At 38.0% G+C, this 14,280-nt stretch overlaps 2 protein-coding genes across 4 annotated transcripts; one reads left to right on the top strand and one right to left on the bottom strand.

The window, feature by feature from the left end:
* Positions 1–1,402: 1,402 nt before the first annotated feature.
* Positions 1,403–11,155, top strand: cfap97 (cilia and flagella associated protein 97). 3 transcript variants are annotated; one of them, XM_005942029.3, is made up of 5 exons: positions 1,403–1,589; positions 3,592–4,525; positions 5,589–5,869; positions 9,524–9,686; positions 10,417–11,155. In XM_005942029.3, the coding sequence occupies exons 2-5, from the start codon at positions 3,613–3,615 to the stop codon at positions 10,521–10,523; spliced, it is 1,464 nt and encodes a 487-aa protein (XP_005942091.1). In that variant the 5' UTR covers positions 1,403–1,589; positions 3,592–3,612; the 3' UTR covers positions 10,524–11,155. The 3 variants fall into 3 exon arrangements, with proteins under 3 accessions (XP_005942091.1, XP_042084450.1, XP_005942090.1); XM_042228516.1 differs by lacking the exon at positions 10,417–11,155 and adding an exon at positions 10,032–10,406; XM_005942028.3 differs by having other exon boundaries at positions 1,404–1,589; positions 10,414–11,155.
* Positions 11,156–11,241: 86 nt separating this feature from the next.
* Positions 11,242–13,470, bottom strand: slc25a4 (solute carrier family 25 member 4). The gene is made up of 4 exons (XM_005942027.2): positions 13,253–13,470; positions 12,101–12,587; positions 11,876–12,016; positions 11,242–11,759 (listed from the first exon to the last, which is right to left on the bottom strand). The coding sequence occupies exons 1-4, from the start codon at positions 13,361–13,363 to the stop codon at positions 11,599–11,601; spliced, it is 900 nt and encodes a 299-aa protein (XP_005942089.1). The 5' UTR covers positions 13,364–13,470; the 3' UTR covers positions 11,242–11,598.
* Positions 13,471–14,280: the final 810 nt, after the last annotated feature.

Genomic DNA, 14,280 nt, shown 5'->3' on the forward strand with positions numbered 1-14,280 from the left:
CATCACATTGTACAAATATGTATTCTGTATTCATTTGGAAACAAGTTACAGTTGAAACAGAAAGAAATTAACTCTGTTTTTAATGAATAAAATACATTTCACTGAAACTAACCCTCAGTTTGTAGGATATGCAGGTATTCGTGTTTTTAAAAAATGGTTAATGAAAAAGTTATTTGTGGAAAATGGTCCTTCTTCGTAACTGAAGTTCCAATATTAGCCAGGTGTCACAGTCAAATGGATGGTTTTCTTTCAAAGAACACAGATTTATTAACTTTTTTCATCTTTTTCATACTAAATTTGCAGTTACTTATGCCTTCATTGTCTGAGTATGGGACAAATAAAGAAACCCCCCCTATTCAATCCTCATTTCTACCCATCCTGCATTGGCATGTAAATTATATGACAGTGACCAGTCACAGGTTTATACAACAGATCCCCCCGAGTGCTATTGTCCCAGGACATCGGCATTTCATTAGTGTGTGTCACTTCTTGGTCTAATTATGTTATTAAGAGTAAAACCATGACAAATTGTGATTTCAGGGGACGCGCCTCCAGATAATCCTCTTCTTGGTAATGGAGATGCACTAGGGGGAGCAGTTACTGTGGTATAATGGATCCCCAGGAGAAACTTAATGATCTCCCATCTGTTTGTCTCCAGTATCTGTCTCTTGACATGTTTCTTAAGTAGGTTAGAAATTTGTGCACAAAGATAAAAACACACAACACAGGGCAACTCTCTCTTTGTTTGTTTTCTGCATAAAACAGTAAGTTGAGTGGCCAGATTGCAGGAAGTAAAGTAATTTTTATTGTCTATAAAGAACAAAACTTATAACCTCAAGAAAAAAAGGTGAAAAATATAAAACATGGAGAGACGTCATTGTATTAAGTCATATTTTAGTAAGGAGACACGCATAAACAAATACAAGGGGCAGGAAGAGTAACAAATGATAAATAAAGGATAGAAATCAGAATAAAGGTGATTCAAATTCAAGTATATTATATGTCATATACTCTGTTGTCCCAGTGTATCAGTTGCATCAGTTTTGTCTTGTTAATGCGCATGTTTTCTATCACTCAAAATCATGAGAAAGAAATAATACAATATAAATTAAGTTTACCTAATATTACTCAATAAGAAACCATTTTGTAAACTGTATGTTAACTGAATTTTATCCCAAATACCTTCAAATATAACACAAATAGTTATTGTTAGATTCAGTACCAAAAAATAAATTTAGTTTTGATCAGTTTAACTTACTTTGACTGAAATAATCGGATTTAGCAAATCAGCGGCTGAATTTTCGCTGTTGTTTTTTATGAAATAAATCAAACTCTGATAGCCCTCATAGTGATAAAATGCTGGAGTCGACTGCTTCTCTTAACTACTGCAGAGATCTCCTAGGGCGACCGTTGCCAGGAAGTGACGTTGCGTAGTTACCAGGCACCGTGTTACTCCAGCTTTAGCCTGCTAACGCTAAATTTGTTTTTATTGCAGGTTTGCTCTGTATTTATTCAGATTCCTGACATTCTTTCTTAAGAAGAAACTTAATTTTAACGTGAAAACGGTGTATCGTGCCTTCTTTCTTTGGGTAAGAGAACTAAGATATTCTTGGAGCTTAAGTTAGCTAAACTAAACGAATTGGATAAGTTAGCTATGTTACTATTAACGTTAGTTAACTGCCAGGCTTAACGTGTGTTGTTTATGGGTTAAAACACATGTGAAAGCATTATACCCACCACATTTTTATTGCATACATTTTTATATTACTGTAGTAATGGAGATTGAAAGTGTAGGTAAACAGATAACCAATAGTGTTAGTGTTTTGGAGCTTGCTACACACTGATGGATAGATTACACAACAGTTTGCTGTTATGCCACTTTAAGCTAAATGAAACCCGGTCTTTGCACTGAGGAAAAGTGTTGAAGAGGCCACTCTAGGGGGACCAACAAGCGAAATGTGGGGCAAAGATTTTATTTATATGTGACAAAGCTTGCTAAAGCTACACGATAGTATAACATGTATTATCTAACCTCAACAAAAACACACACACGCACAAACTATGCAGATGTCTTTTATTGACTGACCGTTACTGTATCTGACACAAAGGATTACATACACATCATGGGCCTGAATATCTTGTTAATTTGGGGCTTTTAATTAATTTTTGTGGACTGTTCTTTTTCCAGGGTAGAATGATTGTACAGCTACATCTTTAATTACTTTAGTATTGGGTCCATAAGTTTGAATTTAATTTGGATTCTCTAATCCACACATCGTCAAAAGTATACATGTAGTCTCAAGTGTATACATGCACCCCTACTAATATTTGGTTAATTGTCCCTTAGCAAGTTGCGCCTGGAGCACACATCTTTGGTAGTCATCAGCAACTTTCTGGCATAATTCTGGGTGTGTATTTGACCACTCTTCTTGGCAGAGTTAGTAGAGTTCATTCAAACCGGTCGGTTTCCTTTATCAGACCACAGCTTTTAAGCATGGTCCACAAATTTTGAATTGGAAGGCCATTCATGAAGCTTAGTGTTAGCCTGCTTCATCCAAGCCAGTGTGTGCTCATCTTGCTGGAACAAGATGGTTCAAGTTTGAACCCTCTAGCTGCTGATTTGAGGTGAAGTTGAAGAATTTGGAGGTAGTCCTCTGTCTTTAGTATTCCATCCACTTTGTGTAGTGTGCCAGTACTACTGGCAGCACAACAGCCTCGGAGCATCATGCTAACACCACAGTACTTGACAGATACTACAGTTTGAAAGCCTCACCTTCATGCTACCAAACATTCCTCTTGTCATTGTAGCCAGCTAGCTCAGTGTTGGTCTCATCTGACCATAAAATTCTTCTCCAGAAGGCATTTATTTTATCCCTGTGGGCAGCTGCAAATAATAGTTGAACTTGAAGGTTTCGATGTTGTAACAGGGGTGTCTTTTTTCATTGGTGCCCTCTAATAATCCTTTAATTGTCCCAAAAGGGGAAATTTGGTACATGGTCATGTAAAACTCTCTTCACTGTAGACAGTGGCACTGGTGATCGAACAGTTTCCAGTTCATGGCAGGCTCGAGCCGTGCTATTTCCTGGGTTGATAATGAACATCCTCACACAATTTCCTTTCACTTGATGATCATACAGCAGTTTGAAGTGATGATCTTCAGTTCTTTAGAAATGCATTCAAGTTCTGTAACTTGTGCATATCAACATTTCTCCATCGTGTGTTTTCACTGAGTTTACTGGACTATCCTATTGTTCTTGTTTTCATGGATTTATGCAGTGTTACCTGTTTTATATTGCAAAAAACCTTTAAAATTGTATGGATCCTTGTTTGCACATGTCTGTTTAAACCACGTTTCTTGTGAGGATGTTTGTAAGCTAGAACCACATAAAATGTGGAACATTGTCTCAATATGTGGGACAGTGGACAAAGGATAAAAATGCTGTGCAACCCAACATAAAAAGGGACACCTGGCCAATCATTTCAGTCTTTGAAAGCAGTCACTCTAGCAGGTTTTGCTAAGTTGTTAGCTGTTATGTTAAATAAATGGGTTAAAAAATTACTATTTAGGTATCTCACATTACATCCTTACAGGTGTGCAGAGGGGAAATTGCCATGTTCAACCCCAGTGAACTGGAAGGTGAAGTGGATCACTCGTTTTTCGACAGCGATTGTGCTGAAAGCAGCACAGATGCAGAACATAAGGTGGAGAAAGGTTTGAAGGCTGAGAAGAAGATCTCAAAAGCACATGATAAGTTACATGCAAAACACAGAGAGAATTATCGTGGCGATCTGTCATCAAGGAGTGATCAGACAAGAAAACATCTAAAGCAAGTGGAGACCTATAATAGGAGCAGTAGATCATCCGTTTCCACTACATCGGATAAAATCAGCAATGAAAGCAGTGATAGTGAAGATTGCGCCAATTTAGAACCTAAAAGGTCCAGTAGAACATTCATGGCTTTACTGGCTGAAGCCAAAGAGGTAGATAATACAGATGTTTACATTCAGAGTCCAAAAGAGACCAAAGGAGAAGCATTACCATTCAGTGCCAGCTCTAAAAGGAGAAATAAACAATCTCCTAAAAAAGTAATAAGAAATTTGCACAACCAAAGTCCTTCAGCTCCTCCAAGCAGGTCTGAGAGTCCTTCTCTTTCATCGACTGAGACCAGCACAGATGCAGACTCTGAGGGCTCCTATAGCAGTAGCAGTCACCAGAGCAGCTTAGAGTCCCCTGCCCTCCCGAAAACAAGTGCAACTTCTTCTTCATGTCCAGGAATAAGAAGGACCAGAGTAGGCTCAGCAAGGCCTCGTGATTTTCCTGTTCTCCATACGGCAGACTCAGATGATTCAGTGACAGATGTGACCCCACTCTCCTCACCTGACACCAGTCCTCTTCAGTCATTGGACTTGAATGTCACAGAGGTCGAAGAAGAAAGTCATAAAGAGGAGCAGCCGCGGGAGAGTGTGCCCTCCAGTGGTCTTAGAAACATACAAGATGATGACTCAGATCAGGATGTGGATGAGTGTGAGTATGTTTGAGCTTTATGTTATAATAGTTGTATTTCTAAGCCCACATGGAGTTATGCCCTAGGCCTCTTTTCACAGCAGTCATTTTGACATGTCGTAGAAGTGTAAATAGATGTTTAATTGGTTAAAGGTATTATGGGAACATTTCCTTTATTACGCCACACTCATTCCAGTGAGACAGCATGCGTTACTAGGGACAAGGCCATAATTAACCTACAAACACATTTCAGAATAGCGGCTATGAAAAAGGTCCATTGATGTGGTGAAAATGACATAAAACATTTGTTACACTTAAAATTGCAGTCTAAGTATAAAAAAACACTTCAGTCCCAAACCTGAAAAATAGGAACTGTTGCATCAACATGCATTTCATTAAAGATTTTAGCTGGTAAGTGTAGTGTAAGCTTTATATGAGCTTCTCTCTCTCTCTCTAAAACAGAAGTTTATTTCTCCTCCGTGAGTTCAGTAAATCAGCTTTTTCCCCAAAGTAATTGTAACGTGTATGAAAACAGTTGTCCACACAAAGATTTGTGAGTTTTAGTTGAATTCTGCTTCACATAAAAATCTTTTTCAAGGTTTTCTCTTTTAGTTTCAATATACTGCTGTTTTTCAAAATGTAGCTCAGAAGGGGTTTGCACAGAGTGTGGTTAACATTGCAGAGCAAGCTCTTTTGAACACTGATGAAGAAATAAAGTGCACAAAAAGATTCCACTTCACTTATTTGTGACTTTTCAAAATGTACATGATGGAGGTTGCAGAAATGTAGCTCAAGAATATGGCTCTTCAAAAATTCAGTTTTTCATATCAAAGAACCCAAACTTATATAAGCAGCAGAAGTAAGTACAATTTTATTTATACAGAGAAATTCACAACAAAAATGCTAAAACCTAAAAAACAAAGACTCAAAAACAAGTTGGAAAAAGATGCGTTTTTAGCTGTTTGCAGAGGATGTTCTGATGTATTGATGTTTGACCTGAGCATCAGTACAACAGAACACTTTCCACCACTAGCACGAAATGTGAAACTCAAATTATGATACAACTGTTTGTTTTTCCTTTCAGGCTCTCTCAATTTAGAAAGTCAGCTTGGAAGAAAACTGGTCTTCCACTATCCTGGAGGGAGAAACAGGAAAAACTACTCCTTCAGCAATGAGGAGGTTCGGCGCATTGATTTAGAGAATCGGCGACTACTTCGCGAGCTGTCTCGCCTCTCTCCGGGTCCCAGATCGGGAAGCGCACCAGTGAAGAAAAGCCACGGGGCAAGTAACTCTCCTCGAATTCGCCTCACTCACAGTGCAGTGAACAGGCAACGAGAACAGCAACGGATTGAGCGGGAGAACCTGGTAAGTTTCACTTCTTGGGTCAAAACTCAATCCTTGATTTGCTTAATTGTTTTGATAATAGGCGGTCTTAATAGCAAGAGAAACATTTTTGATAAACTGAGTAAGAAATTAATTTGCTTTTGTGTTTCTTTGTCTTTTGCAAACAACAGAAAAGTTTTCACCAGGCGACAACTCTTCACCCACTAATGTATTGAATTGGATGATTCCCCCCCAACTAATTCTAGTATGTAATGTTGGGGAAAAAATTACTCCTGTGTCCTTGCAGTATACTTATAATCTGTAGAAAGAAATTCCAGTTTTCAATCATATAAATATATTTATCCATCCATCCATTCTCTTCCGCTTATCCTTTTCAGGGTCGCGGGGGCACTGGGGCCTATCCCAGCTGTCATAGGGCGAGAGGCGGGGTACATCTAACTGTTCTTCCCTCTCAATCAACTTTTGCTAGTGTAACATATTTTTGAATTGACTTTCAATTGCACAGCAGCATTAGCTGCTATAATAGCATTGTTATATTGCTTTCATGTTTGTTTTTCTTCAACAAATTTTTAGAAAAGATAAGAAAATGTATTTTCTTATCTAGTTTTTCAAATATCTCAAAATGCTTATGGTTGAAAGCAACTTTCTTCAATATGGTTTTGAGGAGAAAGACTGTAAAGAACAACACCCCTAACAGAAGTTCTCAAAACTAAGAAAGATAATTATTAACATGAGTGGATATCAAAAAGAGCAGAGAGATTTAATGTTGCTGTGAACAGGCTTGTCACTCTGCGAGAGATCGTGTAGGTTAATAATATGTAAATCACTCAAAAGTTAAGATGTAAGTCAGAAAAGTCCCAAACAGAAACCTTAGGACTGGTTTTGAGGTTTCATAATTCAAATGTAATAATTATATTTCTTTTCTTGTTGAACCTAAACGTCTATAGGTGTGAAATTAATAGAATAAAAATGACTTTTAGTTTGCTAGATAGGGTCAAAGTGGCATTATTTTTTGTTAGGGGACGTCTAAATAAGTCTTTTTGGGTTCCTGTTCTAAAAACAATCTTTTCTTACTGTATTTTAAATTCTTAAAGAGACTGTAAATACAACATGTAACTATAGAAGTTGACTTTTCCCACTAGACTTGTTACTCAAGTTGGTAACTTCCTTGAAAACCAGTCCACATGTTACTGTATTGCATCCTACTTTTTAATTATTTACTCTTTTTTTAAATGTTTTTTACGTTGCCTTTAGTAAACTATTGAAGAAACATAAAGAAAACATTTTATGAAAAAAAAAATGAAGTTTCCTCATAAATACTTTAAGTAGAAAACAGAATAGAGAGAATAAAGAATAGAGATGTTTTGATTTGAGTTTAGCGTCAGTCCAAGAGTGCCACCTCTGCAAACGTACATGGAAAGACTTGGACAGATGGCAGCAGGTGGCAGCCAGCAGCAGTGCCGCAGACTGACATTTGACAGAGTTCAGTCTCTGCAGCTTTAGTCTCTCATCCCATATATTGACTTATCTTGGCAACATTTTTTATGTCTACATGCAGCACAGTTTCAAAAGAGGAGATGGGGAATTAAAGACATATTAATTATTGGTAGCCAGCCAAGGCACTGGTGTTACTAAGTGAAAACCTGACTTCTTTTCTACTCATGTGTTCCTGTAATAATGATTAGATATTTTAAATTGATCCCTAATGTTGCTGCTATAAGCCAGAATGTTTCTATGGTTTTAAGAACAGACTGTCCTCTCTCTTGAGCCCATCTCTCTGCGTCAGGAGTGCTTTTCGCCTTCTCTATTCTTAGAGATTAGTAATTGAATCTGCCCGTGTGATCAGTGTATACACCCCACACATCACACATGTAAGACACCTCTGGCAACCACAAGTAGTACCACTTCTGTGTATTTCAAGTGCTAGTTTACCCTCTACACATAGTATTCTTTCAAAGAAATTATATACACTAATAATAACAATAATAATAATAATGATAATACAATGGGTACATTTTCATTGAAGATGTCTCCTGTAATGCAAACATTAAAAATATAGTAGGTGGTAATTCTGGCTGTATTTAGAAGCCTGCAGTGCCTTTTCATGCCCTCTGAAAGACTTTTGATCTTCAGCACGAAGGTCTGGTGATGCTTGAGCTTTTTCCTCATCACACTGCTTCATATGGAGCTTTTGTTCACTGAGAGATTACAGCAGACCCTGCGTGTGGGAGTGCATGCCTGACATTTAGCCACTTGTCTACACTGATTTGCTTCATGCTGTTTTGTTGGGGTTGCTGTGTACCTTTCGCAAAGTCCTGGTGCACAGCAGTTGGTAAATTGTTGACTGGTAAGTTTGACTTATTTAATAAAATAGTGACTTATTTTTAAGAGGTAGATTGTTTTAAAATACATTTTAGTGTATGTGCTGTTTTTTTATGTATTCATTCTAGCCAAGAGCAAGAATGAATATAATCAAACCAGTCAAATCAAATAATAAAAAAGTAATATTTAAAAAAATATTTAAAAAAATAAACTCTTACCATATATTTCTTTTGCACGGTGTTCATTTCAGGTTGTTTTATCTATATTTACTGTAACTGTGCTGTGTAGTTTCCCATACGGAAAAGAAATAGTAAAAACTTATATGTGATTACTCATGAAAGTGGCCACTTTCGCATTACTTTCATACATTGTTTTAGTAAGTATCCAAAACATACAAGTTTCATTATATAATTTTTCAAGGGATTTTATATCTGTTTTCACACTTATATGCTTTTCATACAAGTTTCACACAAGACAGATACAAACTTTGTGAGATTTATATATATCTTTTCCATATGGGTTAGCTCAAGAGTGTCACCCCGGTTTCATCTAAAGTGGACATACAGCACTTAAACTGTTTGACCACCTAAAAACAAAGAACACAAATATTTTAGAAATCTGTCGAAAACCTGTTTAAAACTTAAAATTGCTCAATTCACTGAATTAATGTTTAATACAGAAACAGCAGACTAGACTTCTCAAAGAAGTCTGAAATGAATCAAGCCTAATATTCAACTTTTTCTGCTGAGTATTGCAAAAAAAAAAAACCCAAACAAATGGTAATTTAGCTTGTTAATGAAAAAATAATCATGTACTTTACTATTTGTTTCAGCTTTTTTGTAAAATGGTAAATTTAAAAGTTCATGAAAAATAATTATTATATTTTAGACTTAAAAATGTTATTTTAATTAAAGAGCTTGCACACCAGCTTGATGTTGATTTAACCATTACCTAAACATAAAAAAAATTATTTTTGCCAATTCAGTAGTTAATTTCAGGCAGCTTTGGCATAACCCTAACATTGGGTGGTGGTCTAATACTTTTGTTAAGCACTTCAAAGAAACAATCTCACTGACTTAATGTTTAAAAAAACAACAACAAAAAACAAACAAAAACCTTCACAAGTTGATTACACTAAACATCAGTGGGCCTGATGGGACGTATATTTGGCATCATTGGTCTATATCACATACAATATTACAAACTGTGTGTACTTTTTTCTGTCAGTACCTTTGGTCCAGTACCAAAATTTGAGTTTGAAATGTAGTTACCTCCCATAGTGGTGGGGGAACAGTTTACTTTTACAGTATTTTTGGAGTATTAATGAGGTAAGAATCTTTCTATTCCTCTCAGGCTTTCCTGAAGAGGCTGGAGTCTGTGAAGCCCACACCTGGCCTGAGGCGCTCAGAGCAACTGGCAGACTATCAGCGCCAAGCCGGATACCTGGGAGGTTCTTCATTTCCCATCTGCAGGTCCACCACAAAGAAAGATCGATCTAGCAGCAGGACTACCTCCGGTTGGTGTCTTACATCTTTGGTTGTTTTCCAACAATTTTAATTTTAAGTACTTTGGTTTAGATAACAGATATGTACCTTCTAGTACATGCTATATGCTCCTCCAGTTACAGTTTGTCATACTGCAATTAAAGCACAGCTGGAGAATATTAATAATAAATAAAAAACCTTTGCATGCAGACCTCAGTGTTTTTGTTCAACGAGCACACCACCTGCAGGAGTGTGTGTGGGGAGACATTTGGAGAAGCCTGCTGTTATTTGCTTGTGTTGCATTAATTAAGTTAGAAAAAGGCATTAGCATGTGGTACGCACTCATGTCAAACTGACGGCTGCAAATTTATCTCCAGATGGTTGCAAAGACTGGATTAAAGAGAACGAGAAGACTGTAAGAAGCAGCTCTTAACACTGCTATGAAATGAATTTCATGGCTCAGTAACTGACAAACTGTTTCTCCTCTTAACACCTTTTTGTCTTTTTAATGTTTGTGTTTCATTGTTGCTTCCTGGTGTTAAAATAACATTTGAAATAATTAACCAATAACAGATTCCAACTGTCATAAAACACGTGTGTATATGTTGTTTGCCATGTGCTGATTGTTTTTAAATACAATTTCAAATATGTACATATTTTCTTAGCAGTGTAATAATGGTTTTTAAAGTTGTGCTATTTTATGATTAAACTGTAATGATAAGCCTGTAATCAGAGAGCATGTTTCTGTTATCCACTCAGCAGGTCCCAGGTCAGTCAACTCCAGGGCATCAGTCCCCTCCACTGACTCCAGCAGCAGACCTTCACCCAGGTCAAAAAAACCAGGTGCAGCGCGGGCAGCATGGTGCTGAGAGCGCTGTTTAACATTTAATCTGCTAAAATCTGGTTTCTGTTATCCATATTCAGTTGATATCTTTGCATCGCAAAATATTAAAAAAGGAACAAAGCTCAAAGGTTCTTGTCACGTAAATGTGTTCAGCATACTTTCATCTGGCTTAATCAACTCTTCAGTGATTTTCGTGTAACCATGCTTATCCATTATAAACATTTTCTTTGAATCTGAAATATGGTATGTGTGGCTTCCACAGCAGTGTCGCAGTACCGAAGTTAGCTGCACAAGCAGAAGATATTGTTTTGTTGAAGGTATAAATGTACAAATTGTTTATTATGACTGAATTTCAGTTACTATAAATGTAACCTTTTTTTTACATTGCTTGATTAAATGGGATACACAAAAAATTGTGTTTTTAAGTTATTTAAAGGTTTACTTGTTTATATTTATTCTGTTTCCTGTTAACTAAAGCTGTTTTCCCACCAATTAAAACTGTGCTGTTTTGTTCAAATCATTCTTGCTGGAAGATGCATTTATTAGCTTTTATCATGGAAGACAATTGATGGGACAGCAGAAAAAAATGGGTGTAAATAATACATTGAAAAGTCGCACTTTGCTGCTTCACTTCTGAAGCATTGTGTACGTTGGCTTGGTGTCCATGTGGGGAGTTAAACAGAAAATCTAATTTGAAAACCAACAAGACTGTGACAACAGTGCATTCATCAAAAAGACTGGACTGTTAGAATAATACGTTTTTATTCTTAATAAAATAATTTATGAGGATCAGAGTGGTCACAGCATAACACATGGGTCTCCTCAACTTGCTTCACAAACTTACTAACATGGGAAGCATGACCTGAAGTGACATCATCATGTGCGTCATCACAAAATCTCCACCTGCTTGACTTTTACTGAACGACTGCCTGTTGGCATGTCCTAGATGGGATATATACACTTTTGGTTCACCCACCCTCCTTACCTGGGCTGTCATACTGTAGACGCCCACACTGTAAATTCACCAAGCTGTTATCACTGTATCACCAGAAATAAGACTTAAACAAAGTAAAGGGTTTCCTTGGGGATTGGTTGAAAGTTTAGTATGCAAACTTCTTGAACTCATCGTAAAGCACCAGCACAAAGGCACCACCCATGCCTCTGATCACGTTAGACCAGGCACCTTTGAAGAAGGCTTTTGGTCCCTCATCCTTGATGATTTTCTTCCAGCAGTCAATTGTGCCCTTGTACATGATGTCAGCTTTGGAAATAAAAAGAGAAGAAGACAACGGACATGAATAATGTTGCATAATGCCCTCACATGAATGCTTAATAACTGTGCAATAACTGGGCCAAACGAATCGAACATGGTTTCACCTCCTTTGCGTCCAGACTGCATCATCATACGACGTCTGACTGTATCGAAGGGGTATGAGATGAGACCAGCTACAGCAGTGACGGTTTGGGCGATCATCCAGCTGACGATGATGTGCGTGTTCTTGGGATCTGGCAGCATACCTATAAGAAGCACAAGTTAAGTCACCCACGTGTAAAATGCACATGTACACTGTTAATACATTCTAGTGTAACAGCTGTGCGCACCTTTAGCCGTGTCGAAGCATCCAAAGTAGGCCGCTCTGTAGATAATAATACCCTGCACTGACACGTTGAATCCGAGGTAAAGACCCTTGAGCCCATCGGTTTTGAAGATCTTGGCAATACAGTTTCCAAGACCAGTGAACTCTCTCTCTGCTGTGCCCTTGCCGATGTCTGCAGCCAGCCTCGTTCTGGCGAAGTCGAGAGGATACACGAAACAGAGCGAAGTCGCACCAGCGGCACCACCAGATGCCAGGTTGCCAGCGAAGTAACGCCAGAATTGTTTTTTTTGATCCACGCCACCGAGGAAGATCTTCTTGTACTTGTCTTTGAAGGCGAAGTTGAGGGCTTGGGTTGGGAAGTAACGGATGACATTGGCCAGGTTGCCTCTCCAGAAAGAAATGAAGCCCTGTTCCTTGGGGATTCTAACCACACAGTCAATGATTCCCTTGTACTGTGTTTCTGCTGTGATCTGCTTGCTGGCATGCTGGACCTGCAAACAAAGCATAAAAGTTCTGTATTGGACACACATGTGCCATAGTTCCATGTAAATGTAAACCTTGACACGACAGGGACCATTTTTTCTAAATAGTATGCAATATTTGAGCAAAATTTTAATTTTAAATACATCATTTTGGTATTTACATAACCTTAGACTACTATGTTTAATATTCTCTGGACAGACATCATGTAGTTGTAGGCCCAGCAGAGGCACACTCCTGTCACTTGAGACCTCACTGTGTATTAGATTACACACTTCAAGTTAAATTTAGCAGTCCACTTTCACTGACTATTGCAGCGGTCATCTGTAATAATAAAGGATTAATTAACTTAATAAAAGCACAAACAGCATGATGAACTAGCTACTTATGGTCGTTTTTCTGCAACGCTTATAAGGAGGGCTTGCCACCCTTACTGTCACCAGAAGAATTCTGCGTAACTTGGCGCGTAAAACTATTTCCACATCAATCCATGACCCCTCACGTGCCCACTGGCATTACGCACGAGACCAAATGAGTCCAAAGGGCCATTTCTTTCTTGAAAAACAATTCTTGTGTTGCATTTTGTGTTTGAGTTATCGCAGAAGCCCCACAATTACGCACGCTTTACGCAGACATGCGACCGTGCCAGAGGCAGCAGTTGGTTCAGTCATTTTACCTGCAGCAACAGCTTGACTCTCTCAATGGGAGCGACAGCTGTTTTGGAGATGGCAGCGGCGATGCCACCGGCCAAAAAGTCTTTCATAAAACTAGTCACCGCGTCCGACATGATTGGTTGTTTCTTGTGGAGATCCGAGACTTCTGACTTTTCCAAAAGTGGCCAAGATCCTCAAGGAAACCCTACGCTTCTCCAAGTGGACGAGGCACCCCCATTTGTCTTAATATATGCGGGGCAATTATCGCGAGAATCTTGAGTGATGGATTTACAGTTGGTCGAACAGATAAACGAGGCCGAATAAATTTCCGAGGTTAAAGTTCAACTCGTGCGCCATGTTTCTGAAGTCAAGAGTCGGCCTACCCGGGGACGTTTAAAGGACACAATGTGTGTAATTTGATAATTATTAAAAGTCAGATGTCACTAATCCTTATGATGGAGAAGTCCTTTATCTAAAGTCCGACTGGAGAACAGCTTTTGCATTCTGTCTACACACACTTGTGGGGTTTATTGAGTTTCCAGAAAACTGAAAAAAAAATCTGTCTTTATTAGAATAATATTAAGGTAACAATTAAATTTCATAGCGTATTAAATGTGTATCATGACTTCAACCCCAGTATGACATTTACAGAGAGCTGTGTACTCTGTAAATCTGTAAATCTCATGGTGTAATTTTTATCCAATGACTCCAGTTGCTAAGGCCTCGGGAAACCTAAAAGAACATAAAAGAGATTTTTATCTATCTATCTATCTATCTATCTATCTATCTATCTATCTATCTATCTATCTATCTATCTATCTATCTATCTATCTAAATACAATCTGTTCTAGGACAGGGCAAGTGGATGGAACACATATTTACTGAAAAAAAGAAGAGGATTAGAATGATTTTTGTATCATCACACTGGCAGTTTTGTCGCATATTCATTTATGATAAAGAAGCGTGTGGATAAACCAAGGCGCAAATTAACTGCCCATGAACTGAGAAAAGTCAAGCGTGCAGCTGCCAAGATGCCACTTGCCACCAGTTT

The sequence above is a fragment of the Haplochromis burtoni genome, unplaced genomic scaffold (assembly GCF_018398535.1).
Source record: "Haplochromis burtoni strain Fernald_Lab_line unplaced genomic scaffold, NCSU_Asbu1 Contig_328, whole genome shotgun sequence".
Lineage (NCBI taxonomy): Eukaryota > Metazoa > Chordata > Actinopteri > Cichliformes > Cichlidae > Haplochromis > Haplochromis burtoni.